The 14,786-nt window shown below is 39.0% G+C and overlaps 2 protein-coding genes across 2 annotated transcripts in view; one reads left to right on the top strand and one right to left on the bottom strand.

Moving 5' to 3' along the window:
* Positions 1-2,302: 2,302 nt before the first annotated feature.
* Positions 2,303-8,309, bottom strand: LOC103385310 (uncharacterized protein C6orf106 homolog). The gene is made up of 5 exons (XM_025059550.1): positions 7,913-8,309; positions 5,750-5,904; positions 5,460-5,657; positions 4,026-4,351; positions 2,303-3,244 (listed from the first exon to the last, which is right to left on the bottom strand). The coding sequence occupies exons 1-5, from the start codon at positions 8,074-8,076 to the stop codon at positions 3,209-3,211; spliced, it is 879 nt and encodes a 292-aa protein (XP_024915318.1). The 5' UTR covers positions 8,077-8,309; the 3' UTR covers positions 2,303-3,208.
* Positions 8,310-9,364: 1,055 nt separating this feature from the next.
* Positions 9,365-14,786, top strand: part of bltp3a (bridge-like lipid transfer protein family member 3A) — a 14,918-nt gene continuing 9,496 nt past the window's right edge. Inside the window, exons 1-9 of the mRNA XM_017035705.2 lie at positions 9,365-10,083; positions 11,738-11,900; positions 12,824-12,862; positions 13,091-13,182; positions 13,271-13,460; positions 13,551-13,691; positions 13,777-13,947; positions 14,282-14,462; positions 14,598-14,684. Of these exons, the coding sequence (XP_016891194.1) occupies positions 10,040-10,083; positions 11,738-11,900; positions 12,824-12,862; positions 13,091-13,182; positions 13,271-13,460; positions 13,551-13,691; positions 13,777-13,947; positions 14,282-14,462; positions 14,598-14,684 (1,108 nt within the window). The 5' untranslated portion in view covers positions 9,365-10,039. The remainder of the gene's footprint in view (positions 10,084-11,737; positions 11,901-12,823; positions 12,863-13,090; positions 13,183-13,270; positions 13,461-13,550; positions 13,692-13,776; positions 13,948-14,281; positions 14,463-14,597; positions 14,685-14,786) is intronic.

Raw genomic sequence — 14,786 nt, 5'->3', positions numbered from 1 at the left:
AGTTTTTCTGCCTCCTACTCAGTGAGGATGTCTAGTTTTCCTGCCTCCTACTCAGAATTCTGGAGCTTGAGCTTCAGCTCACTGTCAACCGCTCTGACACATTTGTTTGACTTGTAGCCGAAGCAGGAGAAGGGACGTGATGCCTTCGTGACATACAGTACCTGTTTTGAAAAAGAAAAAAGGGTGTGTCTTTTCCAGCTAGTGAGCGCCTACTAAATAATGACCCGGGGCCATGTTCACAAATAGTTCCTTAGGTCAACAAAGGCGATGAGACTCAACAGACTCTAAACAGCCTGTGGAGAAGCTACTTTTTGGCCGAGGTTTTTTTTTTTTCCCCCAAGTATCTACTGTGTACGTTAAACGCCTCAGTGCCATCAAATTTGATCCACTGTCCTATTATCCAAAGACATAAGTGAGTGACAGTATCATATGGGTGAGTGATGCGTGTTGAACAGGGGTGAGTCATCACTGGCCCATCCATATGGAGAACACGTCCTGGAGGTGTTTTGGAGAAGTTGAAAAACTGGTACGTGAAGTGGGAAGACGAGTTAAAGAGAGGGAATGAGATGGAGGGAGAGAAAGTCAATATTAGCTTAAACGACACACTGATGTTTTAGCAGTTGTGGTGAAATCTTCAAAGACCTGCTCCTCATGGTCCCGCCCACATGGGCCATATTACAGAATCGGCCCTGATGACAATTATTACAGAATTATGAACTTGTTCACCTGCTCAAACACGACTACAGCAGAAATTAATTTCTATTCTACAATAGCTCTGTGCCTTCTGGGGGTAGACCGCCCTTATTTTGAGAACCACTACCATTGAAAAACAACATAGGTCTGTGCTGCCGTATTGCAACGCACTAGTTTGAGGCAGCACGTGTGAGGGGAGGTTATGCATAAAACATTTTAACGCCCATCATATATAATTTAATTATTTATAATATATAATGTAAATATAATTATTATATTATGCACTACCTGTTCTGTCATTATTACACAGTAATTTTTATGGAGTGAAAGGAAGTGTTTTTCAAAATATAAACATGCAGAGTAGTGTAAATGAAAAGAAAAAAAAGAATATAAAACTTTTAATTCTTTCTGTCTAATGTAAGCCATTTTCACGTTTTCTTATTTCCTATTTGAGTTAGAAGTAAAGCTTCACAAACATGACACAAAGTCTGGGTATTGATTGAAGTGATAATTTAATCATACAAACATTCATCAAACATCCATAAGGGAAACAAACTTTCATTTGTTCGACTGTTTGCACGTCCTCACTTGCATAAATGTGCTGTATCAATAGTTTAATGCCAACTGATTCATTCTGCAGTCTGTCCTGAAGGAACTCTGAAAGACTTTACACAAACAGCAAAGCACACTCGGCGCTTCTGATAGTTCTGACGGACACTTCCAGACAGTAACAGATCAAATATATTCTGAAATAGAAATGAAATCGTGATGTGACGACAACAACGGCCCAGGGCCATCGCACGGGTTCTACAGAGTCGGCTGTTACTGTGGTGCGGTCACGGCTCTGTGACCCCTGCACTTAACAGTTAGCACCTCAGGGAAAGGAGTATTAACCTGACACGGTGGTCTAACACACTTCTACTGAAGACCCAGACATAAACATTATGACGTGTTTCAAGTCTACCTGCTGAGGGTTGCATTACTGAGAGCAAATATATATTTTCTTAGGGGAAAAAAAACTGTGAGGGTTGCATTACTGAGAGCAAATATCATATATTTTCTTAGGGGGAAAAAAAACTACATTAATATTAAGTATTGATGAGGAACATATAAAATTAATCTAAAAGACAGGAAGGGGCAGAACACGTATGACACTTGACAAAACCACCTGTTATGACATTGGTGTGTGTGTATGTATGCATATATATGTATGTATGTATATATATATGTATGTATAGACATATGTAAATATATATAAACACATATACAGATATACTGTATGTATGTATATGAGATTATACATTCATGATCTTCAGATCATTGTGTATGAATCCATATATATTAAATTTACATATAAGTGTATATATGTATATGCATATATATACACATATATACACAGATATGCCTATACAACATATATGTTTATACATACATATATATGCATATACATATATATATAAAACTTGATCCTCTATGTGACTTTTCATATACATTCATATTAACGTTATAAACGGTTTCATTTTTTTAATTCAGAGTAAAAATAATGTCACATTTGAAGTTGGGTCTTTACTACAGTTATTATGGCTTGCATAATGTTATTTTCTCTTTGTTTTTTTAGAGTGCGATTTTCAGTGAGGAATTAGTGAATATTATATGAGCATCTGTATAATAATCTACTGTATAATACTGCATTATTACGAGTAACGGGTACACTGCTGATGTTTTCATGATATTTTGGAGTTGTGTATTCTCCATTTACTAAATAAAGAGATTGCGCTTCATACCAAACTACATTTAAAATAAATGTCTATAGTCCAACCACAGATTTTTTTTTTATCAAGTGTAATAGCTGACTCCCCCCACTGGAAGGCCAGTGCATGTGCATCTAAAACCACCGGTACATCACCACAGCATTTCAGTCCAATTATAAACAGGCCTTGGTTAAAAAAAAAAAAACAAACTTTGTTTCCTTGTTTCCTAAACAATTCTGATATCTGATGGCCAGTTGCAGAGATAGTCATGTCATCAGGTTTAAATACCCATCGATAAATTAAAAATTCAGAGAGAATCAGTTGGCAAACAAAATGGCTTTTCCTCCAGATTCGGTCTCTCAGTTTGCACGATGCACACACACATATACACTAAATATATCCACAAATATACTCTCCTGTCATCATTTTTTTTCATATGCACTCCGACAACTAAAAAAAAAAAATCGATAAAAAGAAGAGAAAAAAAATCACTCAAAAGACCCATAGCACTCATTTTTAACTTAGCATTCACACGTGCATACAGTGGGTGTGATGTTAGTCGAGCTGCACGTTGGGAGCGATGGCCTCTGGTTTTAAAGGAAGTAGCTGGAATTTGCATAAAGTATTTCTGGATCTCCATGCTCTTCAGCAGCTTCTCTCTCTCTCTCTCTCACCCTCGCTCTCTCTCGCTCTCTCTCTGTAGGATGTGACTGACCCCAGTGGTATGCTTCGGTGCTGCTCTACTGTGTGAAAAGTCCAATAATCTACGAGTGCCCAAAAGGATAGGACTCCTGCATACCCTGCAAGAGAAGGACATGGTGACACGGCTGCATCTGTTCAGGCTTAAGCATCTTATTCATACCCTTTCTGCCCTAAAGTAAGTAAGTAGCAATAATGCAAAAGAGCGACAGCTACTGTTTGTCTTAGATTAGCTGAGGCGTCCATATATAAAAGCCTTACTTGGAGCCAAATATCACATCATTACTCATCCACATTCGTCACATGGATCTGAAGATAACAGTAGGGGGTTTAGAGGGTGGGAGGAGCAATTATCTTGGTTATCAGCTAATGTTGTATGTGAAGCTAAAATTCTGGTTGGTACATTATGAGCAACTCGTAAAAAACTCACAAGGGATTCCATTTAGAGGAAAATAGCGGATAAAGCATAGAAAGTGATAATGTACATGAGTGAACAAATGTTTTTAAAAACATTGTGTCACTGGGCCAGGACACTTATGTAAAATGAGGAAAAAATAAAGGGGTGGTGGGTGGGGGGGTAATGACACGCACTGTATGTGAATTACCACAGTTTACAGAGCATCTGTCTCACAGCTGATGACGTAACAAATCTCAGGCATGTCTACATGTGGAAAATAAACCGAGGAGCAGTGGTTTGGTGGTGTGGGACGCATGTGTCTGAGGGGGGCCGGCAGGGTACATCGGGGGGGGCAGTTTGTCACGCAGAATGAGAAAGGACATTTTTGCTCCTTAAATGTAAATAATGACATTTCAAAGAAAATGAGAAGACACCACTGCTCCGACTCAAACCTACGAGCTCTGATCCTGGTCGTACTGTCTTACCTGGTTACAAGATACTAGCGATAGATTGCTTTGAAGACTGTTTGCTACTATGTCCACAGAGTTGTGTGAAAGTCCATTCTGATCTTGCTGTTGCTGGTCCGGGCTTCCCTGCCAGTGTTCTGCATCGACCATGTGACCACTGTCGTCGTGGAGGCTGTTGTTGTTACTGTTTGGGCACTTGTTCTTCTCCGGAGAAGCAAACGGGTTGTAGTTTCTTTCCAGGCTGCGATGAGGCTCTGTGTTGAACTCAGCTTTGAAAGAGGAAAGCTGCTGTGTCACCCCCAGGAGGCCCCCGACCTCCACACTTAGGATCACCCAGATCACATCTGCCGAGAGAAATAAAGTGAGTGGAATTTAACACACACACCTGTTAAATCACTTCTGAAAGTAATCAGATGAAAAATGTGGATGCATTTTAACGCCTGGGCTGAATGAACAATAATAATAATAACAACACTATATACAATAATTGGCTTTGACCTAATACACACACACAGGCATCTACCTGCAGTTATTTGTCTTACTTTTACAGTTATATATAGAAAAGATTGTCATAATTATGAATACATTTCTCTTGATTAATCATGATTGTTGTTATTAATTATTATGATAGATTGTAATTAATTAAGAGATCTCAATTTTTCAATCTCTACTCCACAGCTACAATGTGATTAATCAGATTAAAACTTTTAATCATTTGACAGCCCCAGTGTTAGGTTATAAAAACCTTTACACACAGTGTCCTGCAAAGGCAGCATTTATTCAGGACAAATCCATTAACCACAGCTAATGTCTTGTTGTTTTTCATGCTAAAAAGATTTAGCTCAAATGAACGCTGAACAAAGATTTAATTTAAGTGTTCTACAGATAAAATCACCCTGATCTTGTGTCATGTTTGCACTAGTGCACTAGATGGTTTGCACTACCATCCTTAGTCTGAGATAGCATCCTCTGGGTAATCATTTCATTTTAAAATATCTTTAACAACGCAAAGTGTTACATCGAAGATCAGACGAACCAAAACCTCAGAGATGGAGTGGCTGATGGTGTTAAGTGAAGAATTACTACTAGGATTATCATCCTAATTAAATATTGAGGCTGAGTGTGATTTGTCTCTCTGAGCCTTAGTGGAGTCCTGGTTCATGTCATTATAAGTGTTGAGTTTGTAGGATGACATAAATCACTAAAATGAATAGCTGTTGAATCTGTGGTACTGCAGCAAATGAGAACGGACAGATCCGGTGCTTCATCTTCACAAATGATGTCGTCTAATGAGACTGGCTATTATCTTGTAATACAGTATACTTTGTTTACTTTATATTATTGAAAAATACAGATGAAAATAACACCAATATTATTCTTTCTTCATTTCTATTTATTTATTTACTACATATTTTTGGTTAGGGAAATGAATCTATCTGTTGCTGTCCTCACCTCCGTAGTAAAGTCCTGTCGCTGTGCACATCCTCCACTGGCCCTGGTACATGCCAGGAGACACGGGGCTCTGCATCTGCACGCTAACGTCAGCCATTTCCTGAGGGTCCAAAGACCTCACCATCACCAGGTTTACATGGCCAAACTGATCGCCTCCCACATACTTCAGGCAAACCCCTGGAGGCCACGACTCTGCGCCTGAGTCACATAAACAGCAACGCTCCATTAGGCCTGACTCGTACTCTAAATGACTCTAAATGCGTGTTCAAGTCATTAAACCTGGCACTTACCTGTGTTCTGTATTCTCCAGGTCTTTGTAAAAGGTGTGTCGGGTGGAACGGACTCGCCCTCGCCGATTGTCACGTCCTTGACAAACGACATGCACGGTGCGTTGATGTTAGGGCTCTCAAAATCATAGTAGGCTCCGATGGCTGCCTGTAAATTCCTGGGACAACAGACGAGGTCAGCTGGTTAGTGAAACACATTTGTCTCCTGGTAGCTGTCTTTTATAGTGAATGAAAAGACTCTACAGCAGAGGTTCTTGATGTTTACAACAGTGAAGTGTTGTAAAAAAAAAATGAATACCTTACTAGTATAACCAACATATTATAACCTACTTATTGAGCAAGTATAACTGCTTCCCACTACACCTCTAGTACCAACAGTGATATGTTTACCACAGATTGAGAACCACTAACAAATAATATCAGTGTATCACTGTCCACTTTTTTTAATAGAGGTATGGGTCATCAATTAAATTAATTAAGTTTTTGATTTAAAGCCCAAAGTAAGTTGTATTTATAGTTACAGAGAAAATCACAGTTTAGTGTTTTGACCGTGAACAATAATGTAATCTCAAGGCACAAAGTCCAAGAATCCTTATTGTTTTACATAAGTGTGTAAACTGTGTGGATGATTCTGAAAAAAAAAAACAATGTGTAAAGTGGTTTAGTACTGTTTCATACCGTTAGCAGCAGTAGTAGTCCTTGTAGCACTGCAGTAATTGAAGGGATTTTTACTAAAGTAAAAAAAACACAAAACTGCAGTTTTTATTTTTAGAACGTCTACTGCAGGGGGTGCTGTACAATCATGTGATTTTACAACACGTGGCTCTGCACATAGAGACACTTGACTTTTACAGTCAAAATACATGAGGGAAAACTGTAGGACTGTAAACCCGTACCTTAGTCTGTGTAAGTAAACAACACATGATGAAAGACATGGTGTGAAATTGTTCAGTTGAACGACTGTAATGCAGCATAATAACTTTTATTCGAGTATATTATGCACTGATGAAAACATGAAGACCAAATCTTTTAAATAGAGGTTAATCTGATCACTTAAGAGTTGTCGGGTTTTATCTTTTGTTTTCATCTCAAAAGGAACTACATTTACAAAGCTGAAGGAACAGCTGTAGGACTTTTACAAAATGTTCAATATAAGAAGTTCTGAAACTAGCATTCAAGCAAATGAACTATTCAAAAACATGTTTATTAATATTACTGATAAAACTGGTCATCTTTCAGGGCTTAAATGTGACTAAGGATCGCCACAGTTTCATAATCTTGTATACAGTATTTCTACATTTATTCTGATCCACGTCATAAATGTTGCCCAATGTTTGGATTTTCTCATCTCTAAACTGTTTCAGATACCTCTTCAACAGTATCTACTGTGTACTTTTGTAGTATACTTTTATATAAAAAGGCATCTGCTCTCGTCAGCAGATACAAATAAATCATATTTTCATCATAGATCATAGATATAAATGCTAAGACGCTCCAGTCGTAGCACAACTACAGACTGCACCGGGTGATATTACGTGTCTGTTATTGCGTAATAAACAGCTGTAGTAATGTAGCTGTGGTAAAGTAGAGAAAGACATTTTGTCCGTGGACAACATTAGTGACTGCTGTCCACAGTCTATGTAGTTTAACTTTGGTTCGGTGACGTAACAATCCTGGTGTAACGTTAGTGACCACCTAGCTTCATGTTTATAACTCATGTTTAGCGCAGCGAGAAACCACAAAACATTTCCGTTCATGTTTATAACTCATGTTTAGCGCACGGAGAAACCACAAAATATAATATGAAAAATAAACTCAGTAATAACGTCTAAAGAGGCGAATGTGTTTATATTAAAATGTGCTTTTAGCGACTGTTGATCGTACGAATGCCACCAAGCTAAGTTGCTAACGGTCACTGGAAGTCAAAAGTCGGAAACACACTGACTCAGCTGATTACGTACTACGTCTTTGCCGTGAACGCCTCCATGTTTACTCACATAGTAGCGTAAAAATGACAAATAAGGTCAACATTTGGAGTCGATTGATTTCTCTTCTCTAGATAATTCATTCTTAAAACCCACAACACAATCGGTAAGCTAGCTAATGGACCATTTCTATCAGCTAATATAAACCACCCAGCAGGCCAAGACGAGTCCCCGAGCTCACCAGTTGGTCATGTCCAGAAAGAAGGCGCATCCTGCGGGGTTTAACTGAAACCCGAGAAGCCTCTGGAATTCCGATATTAGGATATCTTTGTCCGTCGTACCCATGCAGCTGAATTTCTGCATGAGCTCCTGGTCCAGGTCCAGGTCCAAGTCCATGCTTTCCATCACGGATTCTCCCGTACCGATACGGGGGTGGGGGTTCACGTCTAATTTAGTCCGAGGCCTCGACTTGTCATAACAAACTCAACAACAGGGCCGAGTGCGCATGTCACATGATTCCCTCTGCTGCGACTTGTACCTGAGGAACTGCAGGAGCAGAGACATCCGTGACCTCTACCACATCCGCTGGACTGTTACTGACAGTCGAATGGCCATCAGCCCGTGAGCGCAGAAGAACAAACAACGGTGTTGTTTTTACAATGTATACGTTTACTACTACTAGATTGGAAACTAATTTTGATTCCAAATAAATTAAAATGTTAAGAAAATTACTATTGTAATTTGATAATTTTTGTATTATTAATGTTTTAATTATTTACTTACCGATACAAATTGTCTACTTTTCAATACTACTTTGTGGGTTTTTTTGTGTCTACCTTTTTCCGTTTTAACTGTAATCTTGTTTTTCTATGTCTTTTATATACCGTGTTCCAATTATTTGTAACTTCTATACTGTATGTTTTTGTCCTACATCAAAACAACAAAGCAAATTCCTTGTATTGATTCTAATTCCATTTCTCGTAATCTATTGCAATGGTTCTCAAACTAGTCTACATGTGCTACTTGTGGTACTGAGGGTCCCTCTAGTGTTACATGGGGGTTTAGGGGGAGGATTATATTTTCCTGAGATAATTTAATGTCACAATCACCATCGGAAAAAGCTTTTTTATTGTCACTTATATATATATATTTTTTAGAAACACATAGGGAACATTAAAAAAAGACAAGATACCATTATTGATTCACTGACACCAACAACAGCAGCTGTCACACATGTTTACTTAGATGATTGGATTGGAAGAGTAAAGGGATCAATATTAGGCAACAACATTTTACTTTAGCACTTAATGTTGTCGATCTGACGTGGTTTAAATCTGCTTAGGTTTTATGTGGGCCACAAATATGATATCTTCCTTATTTTTAAAAATCAATAAAGTCGAATTTCAAGCAAAAACATTTTTAAACCAACACTAATGTCACAATAAATGTATCGACTCAAAGATAAGAAAAAGTTCACCTGTCAACTTTCATACATTTTTGTTTACAAAAACAGTGTAACCAATGTTGGACGCATGATTTCGCTGCCACCCTTGAGCTCCATTTATACGTAAGCATAACCCTAATGTGTGAAACATGGACACTTTATGTATTTTGAATATAGTTTCTGTCAGTAGTGCAAAATGTTGACGGGAAATTGCCTGGTATTGTGTCGAGTAACAGCGAAAAGTCCAATATTTTACCCTTCCTTCCTGAGATTCCCGACACTGGCTTAATCAGATGCCATATTTAAGAAATCCCTTTATGTACAGCAAGTTTTAATAAATCTAGTTGATAGTTAAAACAGTGTCATAAAAGTTAAATACTTGTGTATTTTTCTCTTTAATTTAAAATCGTGTATGTTAAACTGCAATGCTCTTTGCACCCACTCGTTTTTCTATATGCAACCAGTAGGTGACAGCATTGTGCCGTTACTCTTTATTTTGAGCGGGTACTTTTTCTTTTTTTTACGAGAATTTTAGGACCTGCATTGGTCTACTTTTAATCCTTCACTGTGGGGACATTTTGTTATGCCATACTAAATTCTTAAAGGTTTATTTGTAGATCTAAAGATGTAGAGTCCGATTTAGACTTTTTTACCTGGCCAGTTAAAATAGGGAATACTTAACAAAAATACTGTATACGTATAAAAAAAAACATACGCGTGCGTGGGCGCGCGCACGTTTGTAGGAGGGTACCATGGCGGTTCCGCACAATTGGAACAGTTAGCCCAGCAGCCCGTTCTGCTCCGTGCACTGACAGCAGCAGCTAACGAAATGCACACAGCTAACACTATGTGCAAAATTGAGGTGCCTTCAAGCTAGTATTTGTTAATTTTAAGGGGCTCAGCCAGACACGAACACTAGAGAATATGGCCGGGATCATTAAAAAGCAAATTCTCAAGCATTTGTCAAGGTAAGGGACATTTTGCCTCTGTGTTAGCCGGTTAGCCATCAGCTGCATATGATGCTTTAAACGTCCGTGTGTCACAGCAAGTGTAGGACCGCTGGTATTTGGCAATTTCATGAAGTTGCACCGATTTACACGTAGCTTTTAGAGGGTCTGACACGTCGGTCTGACAAGGTCAGTGAACGCAGCACACATCTTTGAGAAACAGACCAGGGTTAATCACACTGTTATATCTGTTTCTGTATGACATACTGCTTTGATGTTTTCTTGTGAAAGCTACCATAAATTCTCTGGGCCATAAAAACACCTTCTATCTATAATCTGAAAAATAAAAATATGTTCGGATGCAAAAAAGGAGAGGTTTTAGAACTGCCTTGTGAAAAGTAAATGTAGGAATGTATTTTTTTTTTAAATGTATTTGTTTTCTTTTTTTTCTTAGGTTTATTTTTAAAAATGCCTTTTTTGAGTCAGTTTTTTTTTCCATTTATATTTTTAAAAATGCCTTTTTTGAGTCACAGATTTTTTTTCCATTTATTTTTTGCATTTGCAATAACCTATGGCAGTGGTTCCCAAAGTGGGGGCTGGTCCCCCCTTGGAGAGCACAGAGTTTTTCAAGGGGGTCTCAGCAGGTCAAATTAATTAAATTTTAAATGTCTTTTTAAATCTGCCACAGTGGAAACATTCACTGATTTGTTATTTTATTTATTATTTCAGAGAAAACCTCTGTTGTCTTTTTAAATCTGCCACAGTGGAAAAATTCACTGATTTGTTATTTTATTTATTTCAGAGAAAACCTCTGCTTTCTGTTGTTAGGAATTACAGTGTTTTAAATATAGTTCAGTGGAGTTTTGAAGCTGTGTCAAGAGAACACTGTGGTAAGCACTTCTCGATGGTAACTTATGTGGTGAAAGGTCGTTCTTGGACAAAGGTCTAAATCAGAGACTTTTTAACGACCGTCCTGTCGTTTGCTCCATCTTCTGTTTCACCACTAAATAATTAAAGTCTTATTTGCACCAGATAGAGCACTGGGCAGATCCTGGTCAGCCAGGCACCTAAACTCATTAGTGCAGTAGGTCACGTTTTTTTTTTTATTAGCCTCTGGTACTATTCATTTCACAGTGTCCTAATTGTGAGCATGAAAAAAAAAAACCCTTAAAAACATTCTTATCTGTTTAAACTCGTGCTCCGTACTAATGTTGTGAATGTGTACTTCAAAACCTAAAAATGCAACAGTTTAGTTTACAGGCGTACAGAGGAGTTTGGTATTTCTAAAATGTGAACCTGTTGTTATTTTTATTGACATTTTTCAATATTTCCCATTTTCCCATTCACAGTGTTGTTTTTAAAGTGCTTTATAAATAAATGTTAGTTGAACTAAGTGTCCGGTGTTTAAGAAGATTAATTGTTTGTTTGTTTTTTCGTGTTTTAGTTCTTGCACTTAAAAAGCATGAGGATTTGTAAGACTATTAAACCGTTCTTATCACTGTACTTAGATCGATTAATATTAGATTAAAAAAATGTTTTGAAGGCCAGTTTTTAATCTGCTGTTCCAAAATGATTTTGTTAAAAATACGGTTTGCTGATAGGTCGTGTTGGTTCAGACTGGTCAACCTTTCATAGACTGACTTCAACTGTCATTTTAATTTCTCCCTCTTCCCAGGTTCACCAAGAATCTGTCACCAGACAAAATCAATCTGAGCACACTAAAGGGGGAGGGGCAGTTGTCCAACCTAGAGCTCGATGAAGAAGTTCTGCAGAACATGCTCGACCTGCCTACCTGGCTGGCTGTCACGCGGGTCTACTGCAATAAAGCTGCTATCAGGGTAAGTTATGAAGAAACACCTCTGTACAACTGGTTAGACAAGTCTGGTTCTTTAAGCTGCTGTTTGACCCTACCAAGAAAAACATTGTGCTGATCTGTCTATTTAGTGTCTGTTCCTCTGGAGAGTCTGTTTGACTCATCTCAAAGAACAATCTTTTCTAACGACACTAGTGATGACACAGACTTCCAAAACAGAACTGGTTGTTGATAATGAAGGGAGGCAAGCTGTGATTCACAGGGACAAAAAGGGCCAGAGGCAAAGAGATAAACCGACCGATGTACAATGAGCTGTAGAAGTGGCTGCTGTGTGTTTTCTCCCAACGCATCACTGTAACACTGTACCTACAATGTCAAAATAATGTGATTGTTGTTAAAAGAAAATTTTATTTATATATATATATATATATTACATTTATATTTAATTTATTATGTCATCTGACATATCTATATATAAATATACGTATGTATATGTGTAAATATATGTATACATGTATAAGTATATATATTTGTGTGTTCATGTGTGTATATGTATGTTGTCGTCCATGTATTTAAATGTGTTAAATTTCAACAGCCTAATCATAGTAACCACCGAACCAGTTTTGGCCCACAGGCCGTATGTTTGACCACCCCGTCTTAGACTGTAGGATTTAAATAATATGATGCCACAAAATGCATTTTTCGCCATATCTGGTTAATAATGCAAAATCTTAAGATATGCTGAAAGGATTGTAAAAAATAGCAGATCCAAATGTTGACTATATTTAAAATAATAATCGATTCAAATCTAATCATAGAGACGTGAGTGTTTATATTAAGCATGAAAGTTCTTGGTTTGTGTCTGTGCTCCACACTGTGGCAGCCTGTCATACTGTGACACTGTCGGTGAGAGACCGTGTTTTGACCTTGTCTGTCTTCTCTTGTCAGATACAATGGACGAAGTTGAAAACCAGCCCCATCTGCTTGGTAAAAAAAAAGAACAACTTATTTCTCTGTCCACACAGATGTCTTTGACACTTAACTTCCCACACCTAGATAAACTGACCCTAACTTTAGCGTGACCTTAGCCGTGTCACGCAGTTTAACGGCACCGACAGTTGTGTGTTTTGTAACGCAATCGTCAGTAAATATTAGGCTACTTCTCTGTTTGTTCTGTTCGGTGGTGTGCTGATATAAAATATGGCCTTCTTACAGTTCTTGGACAAGGTGGAAGTAGAGATGAGGACGTGTGAGGAGCCTCGTCCCCCCAACGGCCCCTCACCTATAGCTATAACAGCAGGACAGAGGTGAGACTGAATGAAGACTGAGTTCAAATGACTTTTTGGGGGTCCTGTTGACACTTCCTCCGCTCACGTCCGTGTTGTGTTTCCACAGTGAGTACGGTTTTGCAGAGAAGGTGGTGGAGGGCATGTCGGTCAGGATCAACTCCATCATTATCAAAGTGCAGGCTCGGGCCTTTCACGCCTCTTTTGAGCTCTGGCAGCTACAGGGCAACAGCCTGAACCCCAAATGGCAGCACAGTGACCTCCGCTACACCCGCGTCACTGACCCAAAGAGAGGAGAGGTGAAATGTTTGAGTTGATTTTGTAACAGGAACCGTTTGTTTTGTTTGTTATTATTTATATGATGTTATTATATTTTTTTTCCACATCAGGTTTTGACATTTAAGGAAATTAACTGGCAGAGTCTGCGAATTGAGGCTGATGCCATTGAAAGTGACGACCAGGACCTCAGCAGCACGCCGCTACGTCTCATCACCAACCAGGGACGCATCCGCATCGCACTCAAACGCAGAGTATGTTTTAACCTTTCACCGTCAGAAATATTAATGGAGACCGATGTACAATGTTCACTCGGTGACACTTTACTTTCATGTTTAGATAAAGGACTGTAATGTCTTGGCGTCCAAGCTGCTCTTCATTTTGGACGACCTGCTGTGGGTTCTGACGGACTCCCAGCTCAAGGCCATCATTCATTACGCCAAATCACTCAGTGAGGCCATGGAGAAGTCGGCCCAGCAGAGGAAGAGCATGGCCGCGGAGTCTCTGCAGGTACGGCCTTCTGCCGACTCATCAATAATTTGTTGGAACAAATTAGGGGCAAAAAAAAAAAGACACTTTCAATATTTAATGGAAAATAAGTCCGTCAACAACTTTCTTCACTTTCTTTTAAAGCAAAACATCAAGTTTACGACAGCAGATTGTTTTATTTTGGTCCATTAGAAAGGTGCGGAAAAGCTTAATGTTGACCTGGAAATGACTTTACAGAAAAAGTGTGTTCACCAGTGTCGAGGCAGCCCTCCTGGGACAGCAGTGGTTTTAAACCTGCCCCTGAAAATGACCCTTGAATATGTTGTAAAAATGACCCTCGGTTCCATTCCCTCAGACCGCTCCTCCATCCCCCGGCCTCCCCAGTCTGTGGACGGAGCCTCCACCTGCTTCTCCTGGCAATTCCGGCAACATGAGTCAGTACTTTGACCACTACGATGTCAAGGAGTCTTCTTACCACACCTTCATCTCCCGCTTGGACTTACATGTGTGCAACGACAGCTCTTCAATGGATGAAGGTTTGTAGCAGAAATAACAAGTCTTCATTTTTCAGTATTTAACTCCAAATTGAGATTTCCTTCTGAAACGCTTCTTCATATGACAGTTATACGAGGCCTCGGACTAAACAGTTGTGATATCATGATGTCTCTTAGATGAGCCCCCCCCTGTGGGCTTGCAGGGTGCGATGCAGCTGACCTTCAGGAAGCTGGGATTCGACTACTATCCCATTCACAGACCTGGTGAGTGTGATCACTGTGACCGCTGACTACAGTTGACCCTCAGGCCTTTCACTTTCACCACAGCGTTCAGCCCACAGGATTATTTTTCAAGCCGACTAGAGG

The sequence above is a fragment of the Cynoglossus semilaevis genome, chromosome 10, assembly GCF_000523025.1.
Source record: "Cynoglossus semilaevis isolate Cse_v1.0 chromosome 10, Cse_v1.0, whole genome shotgun sequence".
In the NCBI taxonomy this organism is placed as follows: domain Eukaryota; kingdom Metazoa; phylum Chordata; class Actinopteri; order Pleuronectiformes; family Cynoglossidae; genus Cynoglossus; species Cynoglossus semilaevis.
Note: the sequence above shows the minus strand (reverse complement) of the source record. Positions and strands in the feature narration are given on the sequence as shown.